General features: G+C 41.8%; 1 protein-coding gene across 2 annotated transcripts in view; it reads left to right on the top strand.

Moving 5' to 3' along the window:
• The window catches only part of traf3ip2l (TRAF3 interacting protein 2-like), a 52,258-nt gene extending 41,490 nt beyond the window's left edge, over nt 1-10,768 (top strand). For both annotated transcript variants that reach the window (XM_060920138.1, XM_060920137.1), the window contains 5 exons: nt 896-993; nt 1,270-1,338; nt 4,611-4,724; nt 4,833-4,907; nt 10,449-10,768. In XM_060920138.1, coding sequence (XP_060776121.1) covers nt 896-993; nt 1,270-1,338; nt 4,611-4,724; nt 4,833-4,907; nt 10,449-10,595 — 503 coding nt within the window. In that variant the 3' untranslated portion in view covers nt 10,596-10,768. The remainder of the gene's footprint in view (nt 1-895; nt 994-1,269; nt 1,339-4,610; nt 4,725-4,832; nt 4,908-10,448) is intronic.
• Nucleotides 10,769-16,963: the final 6,195 nt, after the last annotated feature.

Raw genomic sequence — 16,963 nt, 5'->3', positions numbered from 1 at the left:
TGGAGGAAAACCTGTTTGAGTCGGCCAGAGGTTTGAGACTGGGACGAAGGTTCACATTCCACCAGGACAATGACCCTAAACATACTGCTAAAGCTACACTGGAGTGGTTTAAAGGGAAACATTTAAATGTTTTGGAATGGCCTAATCAAAGCCCAGACCTCAATCCAACTGAGAATCTGTGGCATAACTTGAAGATTGCTGTACACCAACGCAACCCATCTAACTTGACGGAGTTGGAGCAGTTTTGCCTTGAGGAATGGGCAACAATCCCAGTGACTTGCAGCTGTAATTGCAGCAAAAGGTGGCTCTACAAAGTATTGACTAATTTGATTAATACCACCTTTAAAGTGGTAGGCATGTTGTGTAAATCAAATGGTGCTAACCCTCCAAAAATCCATTTTAATCCTAGTTTGTAATGTGACAAAAACAGGACAAACACCAAGGGGGATGAATACTTTTGCAAGACACTGTAATGTTATGGAGCATCCACAGAACAAGTTAGTTCCTGTTCTAGCTTATGTTATAGCAGGTCCCTCACAAGCCTTTTTTTTTTTTAAGCAAAAGACACCCATCTTGTGGTGTTACCAAAAAACCGCCTGAAAAGTGAAGAACTTAATATTAAAACAACCACATCAATGATTACACACTTTAAAAAAAATCCGTTTATGTGAAGCGTATATTATACAATTCTCTGTGAACAAGTGTTTATGTAGAATAGAAGCAATAACATATCAGAGCAAGTGCATTAATATAAACCTGCACTACTGTCCGAGCTGCTGTCTTAGAGAATTAATTAACACAAAAGTGTGGTGTAACGTTTTCTAGTATTTTTGATAATGATTGCATGTTTCTTACTGTATTTTCATGAATGCCTTTACTTGTTTGCTCGTCACAGGGAAAGTGTTTGTGACTTACGAAGCCGACAACGAAAAACACATTAAAGAGGTCATCAATTTTGTCGCACTGCTGAGGCACAATGGTTTCTACACCCACGTAAGAGAGAAGATCTTTACATTTCATGGCGTGAAGCTGGGGAATAAGGAATAATTCATCCTGTTCATTAGAGAAGCCACTTTTGGACTTCAAGTCATTTTTTTCCCCTCCAGACTGCATCAGCGTTAAGCTAATGATGCCCCCCCCCCAAAAAAAAAGAAAAAAGATATTTCAACCTTGGACTGACTTTATATCTGGAGTTGTTATTTAATTCCTGTAAGGAAAGTTGCTCATTTGAATACAGAGTAGTGATCGTTCTGTGCTCTCTGTCTGCAGATTGATATGTTTGAACAGCAGTTCAGGAGCATCAGTAAGATTGACTTTATGGAAAGGTACATTACAGAGGTAAGATTTGTTTTCTTTCATTTCCTTTGATTTGGTGTTGAGTTTGTCGCATCTAGTAAGGCTGTTTCTAATTACAGCTAGGAACATTATTAATTTTATTATTATTGTTGTTATTATTATTATTTGCCATGTCCATGGGGTAAAAGACATTATTCCAGTTTGACATTGTCCATTTTCGATGACTTTGAGGGGTACAGGGGAGTGGATTTCCACTCCTGTCCCATCCCACTCCAACATCCATACTCCTATTACATCCCAATCCCTTTCCTGGTGTGCAAAATAAAGGAAATAGCATTTATTACCTCTGCCAAGGAGGTTATGTTTTCGGTAGCGTTGGTTTGTTTGTTTGTTGTTTTGTCTGTTAGCAACATTACGGAAAAAGTAATGAACGGATTGCTCTGAAATTTTTTCCAGAGGTGTGACTGGGCACAAATAACAATCCATTAAATTTTGGTGGTGATCTGGATCACCGTCTGGATCCTGGAATTCTTTAAAGGATTCTTGGCGGAGGTCTGCGCTCTCCGAGTACTTTTCTAGTTCATATTAGAACGGTGTAGTTACATATTATAACGAGTCCATCAATGACGACGTAGTGCACTCCAGCCCCGTCTAGTCCAGAAGGAACGGTCTAAAGTGGGCCACCTTATGGACACAATAAATGTTGCAAGCTATATACATTATATACAAGATATACATCTTGCAATATCCACCCTAGGAATACCGACCTATTTGCCAGAAAGAGTCCAAAATGGCGAGGAATTGACCAAGAAGAAGCGATTTTTGTTGAACTGCTTGAGGCATTAAGGATTAATTAGTCCATAACTTAATTAATAATTGTAATGAAGCAAATCTGGGTAGAAGTTATATGCACCCTAGGTACCCCTACCTTCATGCCAAGAAGAATAAAAATCGGTGAAGAATTGAGGGAGAAGAAGTGATTTGTGTGGAAACTGCTCGTTAGGGATTGATTAATTAGTCCATATCTTCATTATTATTTGCAATCTTGCAAGCTTGGGTAGAAGCCATATGCACCCCAGGCAGACCTATCTTCCTGCCAAAATGAATAAAAATTGGTGAAGAATTGAGAGAGAAGAAGCGATTTTCGTGAAATGTGGATGATGCTGGAAGGATAATGGACGCTGGACAACACATGATGGCAAAAACTCATCACCTGTTGGCCCGATGAGCTAATAGTAATAATAATAATTTTTCTCTGTATAGCATCTTTCAAGGAACCCAAGGACACTTTCCATAGCAAAAAATAAATTAATTAAAAACAGAAAGCCTGAGCGAACAAGTGAGTTTTTAGGTGTTTTTTTGAAGGAACCAAGGGAAAGAGGATTGCGTATCACCATAGGGAGAGAGTTCCAGACAGTGGGGCAGCTACACTCAAGGCCAAATGGCTGTAGTCTGGTGTGGGGGATAAGGAGCATCCCCTTATCAGTGGACCACAGAGTCCGGGATGGGGTGTAGTGGTGTTAGAGGTCCAACAAATACTGTGGAGCAAGGGCATGAAGAGATTTGTACATGAGAAGGAGGATTTTATGTATGATGCGGGATTTGACCGGGAGCCAATGAAGATGAATGAGGGTGGGGGTGATGTGCTGCCAGTGCTTGGTATGAGTAAGAAGCCTCACAGCTGAGTTCTGCATGGACTGCAGCTTGTCCAGGGCTTTGCTGGGCAGGCCAAACAAGACACTGGAGATGTTCTTGAGGTGGTAGAAGGCAGAAGATTTAGTAATGACGTTGATGTGCGATTTAAACATGGACCTATTGTTCTTATGATTCCCATCCCGACTGCTCCCATTGACTTTGTTCCCCGTCCTTTCCCAGTCACATGATGAAGAGTGAAATTGACTCTCATCCCACAGGAATCCCTTTTCTGACAGGATTCCCCCCCAAAAAACCCATCAGCCTCTACTTGGAGTCTATTTTGCCAATTCCTAGGAGCTGGGTGCTACTAGTTTTTAGTTATAGACACCATAATACACAGCGTTTCCTTTCTGTTGCGTAGTCGAAGCCCAAAATCAGCACAACAGCACGTCACGTATATTTTAGTTTGTAGTGCTACTGCCATTCCTACTTGGTCATCATTTAAAACTTTGTCAAATGTTGCAAGTCCAATTTGAGTTGTGTGTCCTAAGGTTTGAAGTTCAGTTGAAATTGTGTGTCATATAATTTGAAGTTTGACTTGAGTTGCAAGTCATAAGCATTGAAAGTTGGAAGAAGTCATAAGCTATGAAGTCTCATTTGAGTTGCAAGTTGTACACAGTGAAGTCTGAGTCCTGTAGTGAGTCAAAATCTTGAGTCTGAGTCAAGTTGCAAGTTATTAGCTTTGAAATCTGAGTGGAGATGTGCGTCAGAAGCATTGAATTCTGAGTCAAGCTCCAAGTCATAAGCTTTGAAGTCCCAGTTGAGTTGTGAGTCAAAAAAATTGAAGTCTGAGTGCAGTCGCGAGTCAGACACATTGAAGTTGTGAGTCATAAGCTTTGAAGGTTGAATCGAATTGCACGTTGTAAGCTCTGAAGTCTGAGTACAGGAGCGTGTCTTATGCATTGAAGTTTGAGTTCTGAAATCTGAGTCGACTTGTACGTCATGAAGTCCGAGTCAAGTTGTGAGTCAGAAGCATTAAAGTCCAAGTTGAGTTTGGAGTCAGACACGTTGAAGTCTGAGTCGAGTTGCGAGTCAGAAGCATTGAAGTCCGAGTCAAGTTGCAAGTCAGAAGCATTGAAGTCTGAGTTGAGTTGGGAATCAGACGTGTTGAAGTCTTGAGTCGAGTTGCGAGTGAGAGGAATTAAAGTCTGAGTTGAGTTGTGAGTCAGAAGCATTAAAGTCCAAGTCAATTTGCGAGTCAGAAGCGTTGAAGTCCGAGTCGATTTGCGAGTCAGAAGCATTGAAGTCCGAGTCGATTTGCGAGTCAGAAGTGTTGAAGTCCAAGTCAATTTGTGAGTCAGAACCATTGAAGTCAGAGTCGATTTGTGAGTCAGAAGCGTTGAAGTCCAGTTTGAATTGTGAGTCAGAACCATTGAAGTCCGAGTCGATTTACGAGTCAGAAGCATTGAAATCCAAGTCGATTTGCAAGTCAGAAGCGTTGAAGTCCAGTTTGAATTGTGAGTCAGTAAATTAGTAATTTAAGATTGGAAGCACGAGTCTTCATCTCAATAACATTGAGTGGTCTTAGGGCTTTAGGTTATGATGTTCTGAACCCACCTGAATCCCTGTTTTTTGCTTTCTTTCACTGATTAATATGTATTTAATCTTGTTCGTTTTAGAAAGACTATCTGATCATCATCATCATCAGCCCAAAGTACTTCGAAATTGTAACGAATGCTTCATTATTCGTAGAGAATGATGAAACACTCAACACTGTCTACATCCACAAACAGGTGGGTTTTCATTTCTCCAAAACGCTTCTTCAGAAAAAAAATGTAAATTAATTTATATACAATTCACTCATTTTCTATTCTGCACTGTGTGCTGTTTTAATCTTACAGTTACAGAATGAGTTCATTCAGAACGGGTGCAGGAATTTCCGATTCATCCCGGTGTTGTTTCCCGGTGCCAAGAGGGTGAGTTCAATTATTCACATTTTTATCACGACACTGGGAGGCAGGTGAGTCTTTAATAAGTAACTGGTGGAAACTTAGGGCTTTTTTCTACTGCATAAAACAAACAAACAAACAAAATTGTATTTTTCATTGGTCTAGTACCAAAGATCCGCAGATCAGCATCAACAGGAAGTAGTTTTATTTCAGTGGATGTTGTTCCTACTCAGTGGTTGATGTTAATTTTTTAAGTTATGATGAAAGTGTTAAATTATCATCCTTTATAAATAAATGGGCATAATTTTTCGTCTTGTTGCCACAGGTGATTAAAACACAAACAAACAAACAAACAAACAAACTATTAAAGGTGCTGACTGCAAAGTCATCTGAAATTTTCACATTTTTTTATTGTGCATGGCATTTTCCTCTGTCTCACAAGAACAATATCATGTGGACGAGATGTGATCATTTTGATATCCTGAGGGTTGCTTTTTTCCGTTTTTGGACCGTTTTTCTCCCTCTTGAGGTAAACAGTACGACCCTACGGAAACAGGAAACAGCCGAACGCGAGGGAGGAGCTTGAACTCATTAGCATAACTATGGAACTGCGTCACACTGAGATGGCAACATGCAGAAAACATCATGACTCTGCATCGACCTTGGAGAGTTTTGAATCGCAGGGATGTAATTTGTGGTTGATGTTCGTGAATAGATCCATGAAACAAAAGATGAATAAATAGATCTTTTCTTTGTTCCTGCTTTTCTGTTCTTGTTTCTTTCTCTGTAAGATCAAAACATTTGGTGTATAACTCCATACTCGGTCCCAGTGTGGGAAATCAGGAATTTTAAGCAGACTGTCACAGGACAGACAAGTCGGAAATGTTGTCTGTCTGTCCAAATTTCAGCCTGTCTGAATGAACAATGCGGCCGGGGGTCCGGGGCCCGTCTTAGGGCCCTGGAAGCTGAAGGGCTTTAAGATACCTGGAGACGGTTTCTCAGATAGTTCCAGGCACGTTTTTTGTGATCTTCAAAGGCCAAATTACACTCGACATGAGTTGCTAATTACACTACAAACTGAATATAATTGACAAGAAAATGTCAGAAGATTCAAGAAAAACCTGCTTAAAGTTCTACCCAAGAAAACAGTAGCACACACAGGTCAGTTCCATGTCAAGAAAAAAGTATTGGGGGCCAAGGATCGTCCAGTTAGTTACAACATACTGGTCCTCATATACAGGTACTATAATAACACTCATCAAACATTATGTCAACAATGATTATTTTATACTATGATTATAATAGGGCGGCACGGTGGTGTTGTGGTTAGCGCTGTCGCCTCACAGCAAGAAGGTCCGGGTTCGAGCCCAGGTGGGTTCAAGTTTGCATGTTCTCCCCGTGGGTTTCCTCCGGGTGCTCCGGTTTCCCCCACAGTCCAAAGACATGCAGGTTAGGTTAACTGGTGACTCTAAATTGAGCGTAGGTGTGAATGTGAGTGTGAATGGTTGTCTGTGTCTATGTGTCAGCCCTGTGATGACCTGGCGACTTGTCCAGGGTGAACCCCGCCTTTCGCCCGTAGTCAGCTGGGATAGGCTCCAGCTTGCCTGCGACCCTGTAGAACAGAATAAAGCGGCTAGAGATAATGAGATGAGATGTTTATAGTAAGTCTGTAAGAAATTTAGTGATTAACAATACAACTATTCTTACATAATAGAGTTAAAATTTTGAGTTTGAGATTCCAAGTAACTTTGGAGCAAAATGACTTTCAAAATGACTCAGAACTAGACAGGGTCATATCATTTGGCATTCAAATTAAAATCTGTGGGACTAGAACTAGGAAATAGATGAAAACACCGCGAAAAAGAAACCGATGGAAAGCCAAAGACTGAAAGTGATTATCATGGGAACAGCCTTTTATGAACATGTAAGTGTGCGCTCAGCGCTCTGACTCCGGTGTGACTGAGGAAGGGGACAAGTTTTATGCTTCATCTAATTTAGGTCATTTAAAAACTATAATATTATTTGGCAGTGGGCACACAGGAAAGTGTAAAGTATAAGGTTTCTGTCAATATGTTTGTCAGGGGCGTCACGGTGGTGTAGTGGTTAGCGCTGTCGCCTCACAGCAAGAAGGTCCTGGGTTCGAGCCCCGTGGCTGGCGAGGGCCTTTCTGTGCGGAGTTTGCATGTTCTCCTCGTGTCTGCGTGGGTTTCCTCCGGGTGCTCCGGTTTCCTCCACAGTCCAAAGACATGCAGGCTAGGTTAACTGGTGACTCTAAATTGAGCGTAGGTGTGAATGTGAGTGTGAATGGTTGTCTGTGTCTATGTGTCGGCCCTGTGATGACCTGGAGACTTGTCCAGGGTGTACCCCGCCTTTCGCCCGTAGTCAGCTGGGATAGGCTCCAGCTTGCCTGCGACCCTGTAGAACAGGATAAAGCGGCTACAGATAATGAGATGAGATGAGATGTTTGTCAGGCTTGTATGATAAAAACTCGCGAAGATATTTATCTAAATCCATGACCTACTCATTCTAAACCTGCCGAGTTTCGCCGGAGAAGCTCTCGACCCCAGAGGGTTAAAATCTGATGGAAAAAATGCTCTGTCAGAGTCCAAAACCTGTAGTAGTCTATTTTCTTTTAACGTTAGCGGAACACCTACTCAGCTGATAACAGCGTCGCGTGGTGTCAGGCCAGAATGCGGTCCTACTCGCTGATCAGAGGCGACTCGTCATTTCATCAAGCGCGTCTGCGATCGGACAATCACAGGCCATGTTACGAAATAATGTATTCGCCCAGTGCAACATTTGGAAGAAAATTAGAAGTAGATTAGACCCATATCTTTACAAATTTTCACGGGCCATCCGGTTTGATGCTTTTGAAATACTGACGGACAAATTAAAAAATTGTCCGCCAGCCTTATTTCCCACACTGCGCTACCTTGGAGTCGAGCCCATGCATTCTAAGGCTAAGATAGCTAAGCGCTAGCTAGAATTATTTAGTTATCTGCTCAGAAAAATGGCATGCCATCTCTCTAACCTTGCTCTATCTTGCAGTTGCTCTCACAAGGCAGGCTTTCCTTTTCTTTTTTGCTGGAGGGAGAGCTGAGTCCACCATGTTCACCCATGCCGACTTGTTTTGGTTAAAAGAAGGTCAAACAGACACGCCTCACGGTGGTCACGCTTTTTATATTGTTGCTCACTTGCTTCAGTGATCTCCGGAATTGTAAAATGCGGGACGCTTTTTATCTCGGCAAAACATTTACACACAGGATACACGGTGTGTGTGTGGAGCAGCGAAACATCTCGAAACTCCAACAGCAACAGAAATAGAACATTTTACCCAGAATTCGACTTTGCACTCAGAACCTTTTGTACAATTCGCACGGGATAAGTATTAGCTATGGACCTCTGGTAATTCGCAATTACCCCCGCACCTCTATGTTATTGTGTGGTGCATTCGGACGGGATAAGCAAAAGTCTGTAATTCACTGAATTTACAGACATTGTGACCGGATTGTGACAATCAATACAGTTGTAGCATGTTGGAAGTGCCAACATATTACCAGTGATGGGAATAACGGCGTTAGAAATAACGGCGTTACTTTTTTTAGTAACGAGTAATCTAACTAATTACTTTTTACATCGTTATAACGCCGTTCCCGTTACTTACAATAAAATACTATGCGTTACTTTATTAAAGCTGTTCTCATCTGGCACGCTGCTCGTTCAGCCTTTCTTTACTCTGCTTTCATGTGGGGCGGGGAGACGCGAGACAACGGCACAGTAAGCCAATCAGAGTAGATTTGGACAACATACGTAGGTAGGCCACGCCTACTGCACTACTGCGCGCTCTTTCAATCGGAAGACACAGCGATGGCGAGCGGTCAGCCCAGCACTGCGCTTTCACATTGGAAATACAGCCATTACTTTTCATTACTTGAAATAAAAGGCAAGAGTGTTTACATGTAATGCACATTATGTCGAGGAACAAAGCGTTTGTCCTCGTCAGTGGCCAGTAATTAGTAACATAATTTTAATAACTACAAAAATATATTACATTTGATAGATGTCTTATCTCACATTGTCCCACAAAAATATTAATATAGTGTGGATAACGTTACTAATTGGTTCTGTTAAGTGTCCATTTCAGTCATTAAACACATTTAACATTCACTTTTATTATGATTACACTAATTGAATTAGATTTTTTTTGAGGGGGAACAAAATGTAACGGAATAATTACTTTCCCTGGTAATTAGTTACTTTCATGACAAAGTAACTCCGTTACTAACTCAGTTACTTTTTGGGAAAAGTAACTAGTAACTATAACTAATTACTTTTTGAAAGTAACGTGCCCAACACTGCATATTACTGTAGTACATTAATGGTGCATTAATAAGGTAGGATGAAAACACAGTAGGCATAAGAATAGCACTGTATCCAAATTAAGAGAGGGGAAACGCATATGATAGGGATGCAGTATGTTTGCTCCACGCTCTTAAAATGAGAAGGCGGGGTCACTGCAAATGAAAACAGTCTCGAGATGACAATGTAAGTGAACAGGCAGTTTATGGCGCTGTTTACACATAGCCGGGTATTTTGCTAAACGAACATTTGTCTTCCCTCCGTTAACCAAAATATCTTCGTATTGCTGTGTCACGGGGGTTAGCGTGGCTCCTTACCATATGCTGCCACACAAGCCATCCAGCTGAAGATTCTTCGTGCTTTCTTCTTGGAGTTCTTCTTGGAGCTGTTTCTGCTTATCTGGTTCAAATACGGGATAGGCCTACTACCACTTGCCCCTGAAATGCTCTTTATCAAAATTTCGCCCGTATCCTCCATTATTCACTCCAGAAAAGTACAAGAGACGCGCGTTTAATAATTACAAACACAGACATGCGCATTCACACGGGACTTGTATTACCACTGGACGTCTGTGTTTTGCCGAAACACAGTCGGTAATTCACGGCGGAATTATTACTTGGCAAATTACAGACATGGCGCATTCGCACGGGACTAAGAACTCAGACATTCTCTGTAATTATTCCGAATTACCAGAGGTCCGCAGGTAATGCTTATCCCGTGTGAATAGGGCTTTTGATTTGCTTTCAGACTGAAGAACAAGGTTAGTCTAATTTCGAATCATGGATGGTTTGGTGTTAAAAAGCAAAGTTTTGTGGAAAGCAAGTCAATTGTTGGGAAGAGCACAGTATCCAAGCTTTAATTAAACTCCTGGAAAACAACGGCCTTAAATCCAGGCTGCTGCTGTTTCATTTATTCACCTTAGAAAAAGTGAAAAGCTTCACACCTGGATGAGTGTCAGACCCTCAGAAATAAATCGCTGCTTCCTTCAGGGCTTCAGGTTCATCACTTGTTCTTCTGTCACCTTTATTTCGTACGTGGTGCTGCTCAGAGCGAAACCTTCACACCAACATCTTTCCCAGCATTTATTCCTCAGTGTCAGGATTAACCATCATTAAGAAAAAAATCTGAAAAAAAAATTTTTTGTTTGCACTGTCAGCGATTAGCAGGTGTGTTAGCATTGTTAATCCGATTTAACTTTGTCGTCCTCAGTGCCATGTCCCTGCGTGGCTCCAGAACACACACATCTTCAGCTGGCCCAGAGACAGAGACGACATCTTGCGCCGGCTCATGCGAGTGGAGAAGTACAACCCTCCGCCCATCGGGGAGCTGCCCACCATCGTCTCCATCCCCATATAGTGAATGAAGCGTGGGACGGTGTTGATGGTGTTACAGAGTGTGTTACACTGCATTCTGAGCCAAGAAATGGATTTTGGACCCATTTGAACCAGGAATGGTAACCTTCTAGGTATTAGGAAGATATATACATACAGTTGTGGTCAGAAGTTTACATACAGCGACATAAATGTCATCTTGGATATGAATATCATGGCAATATTTGGGCTTTCAGTAATTTCTTTGAACTGTTCTTTTTCTGTGGCAGAATGATTATACAGCATACAGCTTTAATAAAAAAAAAAACCACTAGAATTTGGTGCACAAGTTTTAATTTTCTTTGGGTTTTCTGAAATCAACACAGGGTCAAAATTATACCTCCAGGGTCAAAAATTTACATACGCTCACTTAGATTATTAATTCAGAGGTGCTGAAACTTCCAAATTGTCTCTTATCTTGCCAAGGCCGAGGTCTCTTAACTTCCTGCTAGTGATCATGACTACAGCTGGCAGCTTCTTTGTGCCTTCATAAAAAGTGCTTGTTTACAGCACTCATTGGATTGACCAACACACAATAAAATGGGAAAGTCCAAGGAGCTCAGTGCAGATCTGAGAAAGAGGATCTCAGATATACACAACTCCGGAATGTCTCTTGGAGCCATTTCTAAACAACTGCAAATTCCAAGATCAGTTCTAACAATTGTATCCAAGTTATTGTGAGGTGTAGTTACTTTGCCAAGCCACTTTGCTTCAAGAAAACCCAAACTGTCACCCTCAGCTGAAAGGAAATTGGTTTGGATGGTCAGGAACAACCTGGGAACCACCATGGCACAGCCCTGCCATGAACTGGAAGCTGATGGATCACTGTCTACAGTTCAGATCACCATGGAATAAGAGGTTGCTATCCAAGAAATAACCCCCTGCTCCAAAACTGGCACCTTCAAGTTTAACTAAAGTTTGAAGCTGACCACATGGACAAAGAAAAAGCCTTCTGGAGGAAAACTGTATGGTCAGATGAGACAAAGATTGAGTTGTTTGGCCACAATGACCACCATGTACAGAGGGACACTGTACCAGCTGGTGGTGGTGGTAGGATCATCATGCTCTGGGGCTGTTTTGCTGCCAGTGGAACTGGTTCATTGCACAAAGTGGATGGAATAATGAAGAAGGAGGACGACCTCAGAATTCTTAAGCATAAACCATCAGAAACTTGAACACGACTTGGGAGTTACAACAGGACAATGAACCCAAACACACATCAGAGCTGGTTGTGGAGGATAAAGCAGGCGAACATTACGCTTAAAACAAGTCCCGACTTCAACCCTGTTGAAAATATATGGACCGTGCTTATAAGTTGAGTCCATGCCAAGAAAAAGAACAAATTTAATTGAACTCTATCAATTCTACCATGAAGAGTCGTGAAATATCCAACCAGAATTCTGCCAGAAGCTTGTTCATGGTAAACAAAAATGTTTGGTCAAGGTGAATCTTGCGAAGAGACATTTTACCCAAATATTAGGTGTGCTGTATGTATATTTTTGACCCTGTGTTGATTTCAGAAAACCCAAAGAAAAGTAAAACTGGTGCACCAAATTCTAGTGTTTTTAATTAAAGCTGTATGCTGTACAATCATTCTGCCACAGAAAACAGTTCAAAGAAATTATTGAAAGCCCAAATATTGCCATGACATTCATATCCAAGATGACATTCATGTCACTGTATGTAAACTTCTGACCACAACTGTACAATGACCAAGTGTGTGTGTGTGTATATATAGTTCCTGTCATGTACATTTAACCCTCATTCGAACCTGTTTGTGTTTTTGAGGTTTTGGCTGAAAATGTCTTCTGAAAAATTATTTCGTTTATTGCTCAGAAATACGGAGACCTGTGAATAGAAAAAAAAATCACAAAGAACACAGAGCCAGTGCTAAATAAATGATTCAGTGATGATAACTCAGTGAAAACATTTTGTGTCATATTTTGTGTGTTGATTTTCTCTTCTTCATCGGTACAAATCTCCAAAACACATGGCAGTGCTACAGCTCTGCCCTTTGGCTCAGTTTGTGTCTCACGGTTCAATTTAGCAGCTCACGAGTACAAAAAAAAATTCATTTCCTCCATTTGAATAGAAATTCTTTCTCACTAGAGTTCACTCAGAAGCAGACCGGGACAGACTTGTAGTACTCGAGTCCGACTCGTGCCCTAATTTTAAGGACTTGTGAGTTGACTTAGACTTGAGCACTGATGACTCGGACTTGGACTCGTGCATTAACTGCATTCGGACTCGTAAATCGGAGACGAGGACTCTGGCTTTTTTTTCTATATTTTTTGTAACATGCCATAATAATTTGGCACATTAATTTTTATACTAATTTAGTGCAAGAGGATGCACATTCACCTGTTCATACGTCATGTTCAGGAACAAACGAACGTTAATGGTGCTAAAATGCCTTGAGAGACGCCGCTAGGATCGTCCGCTTTGCTTATACAGACTTCTTGTGCAGTGGGAAAAAAATGCACTGCTGTGTGTTCCATACGTAGAAAAACTATCGAGGAGACGACGGGGACAACCTCGAACTTCAATCATCATTTGGCGAGACTCCACCCAGAGAAGGAAGTGACAAGCTATGTTCATTGCTCTGTTGATAGTGGGCGGGGCTTGCTGAGCGATGAACTAGCTAGTGTTAACCGTCTCTCATGTTATTTGCCCTGTTGATAGTGGGCGGGGCTTGCTGAGCGATGAACAAGCTTTTTATCTGTAGTCTGTTAACTAAAACGGGGCAGTCGAGCAGGAACGTTAGTCTGACACAGTAGCAGAGACGCTTTCACATAAAGGCAGCAACAGACACCGTCAAATGGTGCGGGTGGAGTCTTGTTCTCGGACTCGACTCGAAATTTTCTTTAATGACTCGGACTTGAACACTGGGGATTCAAGACTGGACTCGGACTCGAGGTTTAGTGACTTGACTACAACACTGGACTGAGACCAGCTCGCTCAGACGTTCTCGGACCCGAGTGTGATTGCAGTGGTTCCATTCAAATGCACTAAACTGCGCATATTTGAAAGCACAATTAGATAAAACAAACTTAAAGATCTCAGTATACTTCACGCAGAAATGACGTGTATGATGGTCACACAAAAACGACACCACCTTCTCGGTACGAATGCTCCAGTCCTGCTGTTAAAATCTCACGACATTTTCTATGATTGGATGATGAAAATCACCAGATCTCAGCGTCATCCATCTTGGGTGTGCCTCATTTGTAACGAACAGTTGTCTTGTAGCATTTTTGTTCAGAGAGTTCATTCAGCTGCCAAGTGCATGACATAACGTCATCTCTGTATGAGACCTTCAGCACCATAATTTGGGGATTATTATCTAAAATATTGTCCATAAGACAACTTTGTTCCTGTTCTCATTGAACAGTTAAGATAAACAGCTGTTCCCTCACCAGTATTTCTTTTCTTTTTACTTTCTCTTGGCGTTAAGATGAAAACCATCATGTTACCAAGAAACTGTAAAGCGTAAACTCCTATGTCCTGAAGATGTCTGAAAATCTAATGTTACAGCTTTACCTCTGACACTGGAGACTCCTTAACAATTATACAAGAGCTTAAATTCGTTCAGGTGTAGCATCTGCTGTACAAGTCCCTCTGAATGAGTGGTTACTATAGAAATGATAACGTATTTTATTCTATCCACAGTCACTGGATATGAGCAATCGCACACTCTGATTGGCTACGCTACTACTAGGATATCAGCTAATATACTGTGAGTAGAGAAAAACAAAATGGCGTAGCATGCTGCTGAACCAACCAAGGACGAAATAAAAACTCTACTCGAAAACAAAACCCCCAAAATGATCAAATATTTAATAATAAGAAACAGAAATAGCTAAAAGAATATAGCCCCCCCCCCGATATCGTCTGTTCCACACTCCAGCCCAGTCGGTGGTGGTAAGGCACCTTTAAAGGAGATACGCAGAACCCATCTCATCTCATCTCATCTCATTATCTGTAGCCGTTTCATCCTGTTCTACAGGGTTGCAGGCAAGCTGGAGCCTATCCCAGCTGACTACGGGTGAAAGGCCGGGTACACCCTGGGCAAGTCGCCAGGTCATCACAGGGCTGACACATAGACACGTGCCCCTTTTCCACCAAAGCAGTTCCAGGGCTGGTTCGGGGCCAGTGCTTAGTTTGGAACCGGGTTTTCTGTTTCCACTGACAAAGAACTGGCTCTGGGGCCAGAAAAACTGGTTCCAGGCTAGCACCAACTCTCTGCTGGGCCAGAGGAAAGAACCGCATATGTCAGCGGGGGGGCGGAGTTGTTAAGACCAACAACAATAACAAGACCGCGAAAGATCGCCATTTTTAAGCGACGAGAAGCAGCAGCTGTACAAACGCGAAGTCATCCATTATTATTATTGTTGTTGCTGCTGCTTCTTCCGTGTTGTTTTTGCTTCGTTAGTCGCACCAAGGTTTATGGAAACGTAGCGACGTAATGATGTATACAACGACGTAATTGACGTATACAGCGACGTAATGACGTGTCTTCCCTTAGCACCGCGAGCTATGGAAAAGCAAACTGGTTCTCAGCTGGCTCGCGAGTTGAACGAGTTGTGAACCAGCACCAGCACTGGCCCCGAACCAGCCCTGGAACTGATTTGGTGGAAAAGGGGTAACAGACAACCATTCACACTCACGGTCAATTTAGAGTCACCAGTTAACCTAACCTGCATGTCTTTGGACTGTGGGGGAAACCAGAGCACCCGGAGGAAACCCATGCGGACACGGGGAGAACATGCAAACTCTGCACAGAAAGGCCCTCGCCGGCCACGGGGCTCGAACCCGGACCTTCTTGCTGTGAGGCGACAGCGCTAACCACTACACCACCGTGCCGCCCAGATACGCAGAACCTTTATTTTTAAATACATTTCTGACTGGATAGTACCGTATCTCCATCCTTGACTCTTGTATGCTGCATAAATGGGAATTTAAAAAATATATTTTTGAGAGTTAAAATCGACCGCAAAGTTGGCATTCGAGCTGCTCTGCTGAGCCAGCTAGCCCTGAGTGTGTGAATTATTATTATCGCATTTTTCACAAATTGCTCCTGTCATTTCACTGGTTTGTTTACATTCTAAGCGGAAATGATTTCGTCTGACGTTTTGTATAAAGTTTTTATTTATCGAATTTGCTAAAAATAAAAATGCTCTGTTTCTCAAAATGCAGTGAATGTGGATAGAATAAAACAGTTATTCCACTCAATCTCGTTGTACATGGCTTATAGACAACTCGGTGCTACGCGCCTCGTCGGCTATCAGCTCATGTACGACTCGATTTCAGGGAATAACTGTTAATTTTATAATCCTGTGCTACGGTCTGAGCTACAGTTATAGAAAATGAATCACCCAATCAGAATCCAGAATTCAAACCTAAAAAATAATTCAGTCAGTTGTATTTAGTGAGTAATTATTAGCTCATCGGCTTTGGGCGGTGAGTTATTGCCATCACGCGGCGCCCGTCTGTCCATCCGTCCACAATTCATGAAAATCCCTGAGTTTTCAATGGATTTTGATTCTGATTGCTTTGTTTTGAAGATCTAGTTGTTCTCATGAAGACCTACTTAGCTAATTATAAACGAGTCTGGTTTCTCATGGTACAGCCGTGTGAGCTACTGCGTCACTGACGCTCTGGTTAGTTAGTCGTATTTAGGTCAAGTTGTCTGTTTATACTAAAACGCAAATGCGCTGTAAGAAATGTTACAGGATTCCGCTTGAATTTGGAAATAAAATGCAGCAATATTTCGTTACAATTTTAGTCCAATTTTGGACAAATGAAAAAAGGTAACTGAAAACCCCAATCAACTGCTTTTATTTCTGACCATGAAAATAGCTGCGAGATGCTAACCAAGAAAGAACAACGAGCAACGATCTACACTTCTACCTGTAAATTATTCTTGTGCTTGAATCCCGTTCACAGCTCAGCCCTGAACACTGTACAAATGATTCAGCATTCTGAGAGTCTTAACAGCTTTTGTATTTAAAGAATCCCCGTGACTCTCAGGAGTCCGTTCGCCATGTGAGAAAGCGCTCAGCTCGCAGTCCTGCCCATATGGAGGGATAAGAAATCTGTCTGTTTTCTGCTTTCTCAGCCATTTCCTTTCACATTCTGTCTGATAACATCTTGTAACATTCTCGAAAAGGAAATTAAAAAAAAAAAAAGCCCTGCCACTTTCACCTGTCAGCATCATACGCGGTTAATGAGACAGACGACACTCATTTTCCATCAGCGGTTGTGTATTGTGTTGTAAGGAGAGAAACCCTGTCCTGTCTGTGTATCTGTATTTTTATATTAAATATAATCCAAAATGAGTCGCCCTGCTGGTTA

Source organism: Neoarius graeffei, chromosome 4 (genome assembly GCF_027579695.1).
Source record: "Neoarius graeffei isolate fNeoGra1 chromosome 4, fNeoGra1.pri, whole genome shotgun sequence".
In the NCBI taxonomy this organism is placed as follows: domain Eukaryota; kingdom Metazoa; phylum Chordata; class Actinopteri; order Siluriformes; family Ariidae; genus Neoarius; species Neoarius graeffei.
Note: the sequence above shows the minus strand (reverse complement) of the source record. Positions and strands in the feature narration are given on the sequence as shown.